Consider the following 6,429-nt stretch of genomic DNA (forward strand, 5'->3'; position numbering starts at 1 on the left):
CAAACCTGGGTTTCTCCCATAGTGGTACATACTGTGTCTTCTATCCCCTTATATCTATTTTCTGACATGCTTTCTATCTTTGTCTTGGAATGAGATTACTTGGTTTTATCGTGGCCCTGGCCGGAGTCCTAACTGGGAGGGAAACAGTCAAATGCTTAGTAATTTTTTGGGGAGATTTTTTTTTTCATTGAAAATCATCTCTCTGTTATGTATTATCATATTTTTTATTTTGAATGTATAGTGTAAGCATTTGAGTGTATTCCTCTTTGTTGGATTTTGTGCTTGTGTCCGGATGAGACTTATAGGTGATCTCAAACTAAGTACATTGGTGGTATGCTCTTGGAATCTACATCTGATCCCTATTTGTTCTAAGTTCCCCTATGTCTTACATTTTCTTGGGTGCTTTAATTGTAATTCTAGACTTTTTACTACTTTACATTTTCTTCATTTTTATTGGCGCTGATATAACCTACATGTGTTGCAAGCGCCGTAAAACCCTTAAAAAAACAAAAACAAAAAACATCAAACCTGGGTTTTTTCTGAAGACGTCGGGAGGTCCCAATTTTGAGAGTTTTTGCCAAGATGTGGGTCATTTCATTTAGGGACGAGTTTCATGGCCATTTTTATTTAATTCGTGAATTTCCAGAGTACATCATTTAAATGGTTAACTCTCTCCTTATCACCTTTTTCAGAGCTTATCCCAAAAAATTCACACCCACCAACACAAAAATAGATTTTTCTTACTCAAACAGAAAAACAAATACATTCTATACATAATATTTATTGTTCAGCCAAATGAGGTCAAGTTTTTATAATTATAAACATTACAAAAATTATTGAAATTTCGTGATGTAGAAAATCAATCAGAATTGTAATATTGTTGGTTGTATCGTAACAAATGTAACGATTTTTCCTATGATTGGTAAGGAGAGGGTTAAGAACTCTCTAAGGGTTAATCCACACCGGAGTCTGACTCCGACGACCCGGCAATGCCGTCCTATGCCGCCTTCTGGTTAAAGACGTCGGGCACGGACAAAATACTAAAAATAAAGAGAAGAGCAGCTAGACCTACCCATACCAAGCACCCTACGTCCTCTGCCGTTTTTCTTTTGTTTTTGTTTTTGTTTTGTTTTTTTTTTTGTTTTTTTTTAACTTGGTATGGATAGGACAAGGGCTCTTTTCTTTATTTTTAGTATTTTGTCCGTACCCAACGTCTTTATCCGGAAGACGGAAGACGACCACAGTGCCGGGTCGTCGGAGTTAGTCTCCGGTGTGGGTTAGCCCTTAAGCTACTCTGGCAAAAATAAAGTTACGAAGTTTCGAGAATTTTCTATTGTTGTTCGGATCTACCAATGTCTCATTTCAATGTAGTCGATGATCATAGCCACTTTATCTCCCTGCCATGTATGCTTCCACTCGTTCCGGGCGTTCCAGAAGTCTGCTGGACCCGTCCTTGAAGTGTTCTTCCATGGTTTCCGGTTCGTGTAGTGGGCGTTGTCCGGGAAGAAACCGTTCGTTCCTCCGACGGCTACGTTAAAGATCATGTAAAACTGTGGGAATAATAGGGTGTAGACGGATACGTGAGATGGAGTTTTGATGTGGTTGTTGTTGTTGTTGTAGTGTTGCTGTTGTTGTTATTGTTGTTGTTTTTGTTATTGTTTTGTTGTTGTTTTTTTTTTGTTGGGGTTTTTTGTTTTGTTTTTTTGGGGGGGGTATTTTTGTTGTTAATAATGATGATGACGATGATGATGATGATGATGATGATGATGATGATGATGATGATGATGATGATGATGATGATGATGATGATGACGTTAGTCTTGCTGTCGCTTTTTTCCTGGAGGGGGATAGGTTGTTTTGGATCTTTTTTCCATAGTGTTACCCGCCACGGGGCCATGATTTATCAAGGAGTAGAAGGAAGAGACTGGAACCCTCAGGGCAGAAGATCAAGGGGAAGGCCACGGGGAACATGGAGAAGAATTAAAGAAGCTGATATACAGAGAAGTGGTAAGACCTGGAATGAGATAAAAGAGTTAACTCGGGATAGAGAAGGATGGAAACTGTTTGTCTTTGGCCTATACCCTGACCCAGGGTGAAAAAGGCAATGATGATGATGAGAAGGAAGAGAAAGAAAAAACCGTTCATCTTACGTCTTTGTCAAATGGGGCCATCTTTTCACCAGAGGACCAAAAAGAAAAAACCGTTCAACTTACGTCTTTGTCAAATGGGGCCATCTTTTCACCAGAGGACCAAAAAGAAAAAACCGTTCAACTTACGTCTTTGTCAAATGGGGCCATCTTTTCACCAGAGGACCAAAAAGAAAAAACCGTTCAACTTACGTCTTTGTCAAATGGGGCCATCTTTTCACCAGAGGACCAAAAAGAAAAAAACCGTCCAACTTACGTCTTTGTCAAATGGGGCCATCTTTTCACCAGAGGACCAAAAAGGAAAAAAACGTTCATCTTACGTCTTTATCAAATGGGGCCATCTTTTCACCAGTGGACCAAATGTTGTTTCCACCGAATCCGCCCTTCGACCAGAAGCTGCTGCCTGGGTCAACGTACATGATTTGTTTGCCGTCGATGTAAGTACTGTCAAAAGAGAAAATGGTAGTCCTTCAGAGCGTAGCCATCGTAAAGTTATAGATAGTATGCAGATGACGTCACTCAGGCCTTTGTTATTGTTTTTGCCATCCGCGTTTGTGAGTTGTTCTCACTAAACTGTATTAACCAGACTATAAAAGTTCATGGTCACACAGAGTTTGTGTGTTGGTCCGTTATACTTCCGGATGGCAATGTTGTGAACTCCTTGGCCAACCGCATTCTATCTATAGCCAGACACTGACCAAAAAATGAAGTAAAAAAAGCCAGTCTTTTGCCACAGAAGAATACAAATCGTGAGTTGTATTCAATGAAATAACTTGTTTCCATGAGCTCTACTAACGACAACTCACTAGATGCTACACAATCCTTAAAAAAATGACGTCAAACTGCCAGTCCGAGAGGGTTCTTGTGTCAGGCTATAGATAGTATGCGCTTGGCTAAGAAGTTCACAACATTGCCATCCGGAAGTATAACTGGCCAACACACAAAACTGTGTGTAACCATGATCGTTTATAGTCTGGTTAATACAGTTTAGTGAGAATTACTCATAAACGCGGATGGCAAAAAAAAAACAATAACAAAGACCTGAGTGACGTCAACTTCGAATTATCTAGAGGCTGACGCTGACCAAAAAGTGACGTCAAAAAGCCAGTCTTTTGCCACAGAAGAATACAAATCGTGAGTTGTATTCATTAGTTCAAGCAAAGAAATAACTTGTTTCCATGAGCTCTACAAACGACAACTCACTAGATGCTACACAATCCTTTTAAAAAAATGACGTCAAACTGCCAGTCCGAGAGGGTTCTAGTGTCGGGCTATAGATAGTATGCGCTTGGCTAAGAAGTTCACAACATTGCCATCCGGAAGTATAACTGGCCAACACACAAAACTGTGTGTATCCATGAACGTTTATAGTCAGGTTAATACAGTTCAGTGAGCATTACTCATAAACGCGGATGGCAAAAAACAATAACAAAGACCTGAGTGACGTCATCTTCGAGCTATCTATATGTTAACGATGGCTACGTTCATAGGGCAACGAGGCTCAACAGTACGGGTCTTTGCTTCGTACCTGAAAGGTACCGAGTTCGAATACCCGCTGCGCGCGCTGTGTGACTTTGAGTGAGTGAGTGAGTCACCTCGCCTTAGCTCAGTAGGCGGCGCTGCATTGGATTATTCAAAACTTTCCTTGGAATAGACACTGGAGACAAATTTCCCCAATGGTAGAATAAAGGGAATTTTATTTATTGTTATTTATTATTTAAAGCCGGAATTTATCCTGGTTTCTATAGTGTGAAATGGCGATAGCAAATATTGCTTTCTACTTTCTACCCCTTGGACAATATGTTATTCTACCGCAAAGTACTTTCCGCTAGATCTTAGAGATTTAGCTACCCAACCACTGTTGGGTGGATAGAAGGGTTAGGAAAAAAAATCACACAGGATCGTTCTCTGTCTCTTTGCGTGTGAAGTGGGTGCTCCACTACCAGGTGACTAATCGGAACCCCCTAGTGCAGACGATATATTTTCAACAATTATTTTAAAAGACTGTGATGTGTTTGGTGAAATAATGATACACATGTTGGGGCTTGAAGCTCGAAGCAATCAATAAAATTAATAATAATAGAGTGGAATAGAAGCTCCGATTCAATTTATAAATACAGATGCTGTGCACGATTCTGGTTGGCCATTTTGTCAACAAATCACGTTGAATGAGAAGAAATCGTCTTTTGAGTCTCATTCGTCATTATCGTTTGGTTTTTGTGTCTCATTCGTCGTATTTTGTTCGTCTTTTTGTGTTTAATTTATCGTGTTTTGTTTGTATTTTGTGTTTCATTCATTGTGAGTTGCTCGTCTATGGTGTCTCATTCATCATGTTTTCTTCGTCTTTTGTGTTTCATTCATCATGTTTTGTTCGTCTTTGTGTGACTGACGTTCATCGTCTTTTGTTCGTCTTTTGTGTTTCATTCATCGTGTTTTGTTCGTATTTTGTGTTTCATTCATCATGTTTTGTTCGTCTTTTGTGTGACATCCATCGTCTTTTGTTCGTCTTTTGTGTGACGTTCATCGTGTTTTGTTCGTCTTTTGTGTGACGTTCATCGTCTTTTGTTCGTCTTTTGTGTGACATCCATCGTGTTATGTTAACAAAAAAGACAGGAGGTGGGAAATCCCGAGACGTCTACATATCACTGGCGCGTGACGTTAATTGAATTCTTTCTATAAGAACAACACTTTTTCATCAATCATGTATATCTACACATATTCTTAAGGTCAAGAAACTTACGCAATGTGAGTGTTTGTCCATTCTAGTCGCCACGTATGGAAATCGTTAGCCCAGTCGTTGGTGTGTCTGAAATAAATAAGAACATTTATTATGACCCATCGTCTGGAAAAAGTATTTTGTTTTGTGGAGGTAAAAACCAAACAAACATTCAAAAATAAAAGATATACCCGCTTTTTTACCTGACAACTGCCGTACTCTGACAAGGTATGTATTTTAAACATTGGCCAGAAAACTCGTCCTTCCTTTATCGACCCATTTAAATGACCCTCATCTTGGCAAAAACTCTTAAACCTGGGACTTGATGGAAGACTTCCCGAAGTCCTAGGCTTAAAAGTTTTTGCCAAGATGATGATCATTTAAATAGATCGGTATTTATTTAAAGGACGAGTTTTCTGGTCAAATTTCTAATATGAATGTTAATGGGCCAAAATCGCCTAAGGCCTTTAAATGCCCATGACCCGTTTGCATGTGAGCATGGCAAATTAATTCCAAATTTTAAACGTGAACATTCTAATTTAATTATAGTCTGATTTTTCAGCAGAGTTACGCCAACGAATCTAATAAAAAGTGCGAGGCATATCATGTAACATCATATAATCGAAGTATCAAATTTTAGCAATAAACGTTACATTTTCTAATAAGACAAAAAAAATGAAATATTGTCAAAATATGGAGCAGGTAATGGTGAAAGATTAAGATCTGAAACAGTACTAGGTTTTTTTTTTGCTACTTTTATATTTCTTGTATTTTTCTTTCATGATTTATCCGCCACTGTTTCATACACACTTTTTAAAACTCATTCAGCCCTAATACCGACTGTATCAGTAGTTTAACAAATTAAATAAAATTGAGCTTTATATAGCGCAATATCCACTAAATGTGCTCAAAGCACTTTACAAGGGGTCCCTGGTCAACAGCAACATTTAACATGTAGGACGGGACATGCCGCCTGTTAGGCGATATTACAACTTTTCGGACAAAGACATCGCTGTTAACGGCCAGGTACTCATTTTACACCTGAGTACGGTGAGAGAAAGTGAGTAAAGAGCCTTTTCCAAGGACTCAACTGTGCGTCGAACCCAGGACCTTCCGATCCGAAAGCGAGTGTCATACCACAAGACCACATAGCCGCAAAGAATGTTTACCTATCAGTAGTTGCCTATTTATTACATTTCTATGAGACACATGTTAATAAGAGTTGAAAAAAACTACTTATGCCCATGCTCATTTTTAATACATTTTTTTCCAATTTTGAAAAGTAGAAAAAAAACTTTAGGATTGAGAGAGCTAAGAAAAAAAGCTAAATGAATATAGTTTGGAAAATAATAGGGAAGGAAAGTTGTGACGTGACACCAACTATTTTTCTGGTTCCGAAATTCTGGGAAGTAGGTATGTAATCAGTTCTTCTTTGGACAAATAATGAATAGACTACGTGTTGAATCAAGAGGTACGTAACTATTTTTAGTAGAAAGATTTAATATATTATGTCAGTGCATGACATAATCAGTCGCAAGGTTAAGATGTTAGATTTGCATTTTTTGC

General features: G+C 38.5%; 1 protein-coding gene across 3 annotated transcripts in view; it reads right to left on the minus strand.

Annotated features, from left to right (window-relative positions):
• Nucleotides 1-1,205: 1,205 nt before the first annotated feature.
• Nucleotides 1,206-6,429, minus strand: part of LOC144973646 (beta-1,3-glucan-binding protein-like) — a 29,197-nt gene continuing 23,973 nt past the window's right edge. For all 3 annotated transcript variants that reach the window (XM_078916356.1, XM_078916358.1, XM_078916357.1), the window contains 3 exons: nt 4,888-4,953; nt 2,468-2,591; nt 1,206-1,550 (listed from right to left, as the gene is read on the minus strand). In XM_078916356.1, the coding sequence (XP_078772482.1) occupies nt 1,347-1,550; nt 2,468-2,591; nt 4,888-4,953 (394 nt within the window). In that variant the 3' untranslated portion in view covers nt 1,206-1,346. The remainder of the gene's footprint in view (nt 1,551-2,467; nt 2,592-4,887; nt 4,954-6,429) is intronic.

This window comes from Berghia stephanieae, chromosome 5 (assembly GCF_034508935.2).
Source record: "Berghia stephanieae isolate SIO BIC M18660-M18661 chromosome 5, UCSD_Bste_1.3, whole genome shotgun sequence".
Classification (NCBI taxonomy): domain Eukaryota; kingdom Metazoa; phylum Mollusca; class Gastropoda; order Nudibranchia; family Aeolidiidae; genus Berghia; species Berghia stephanieae.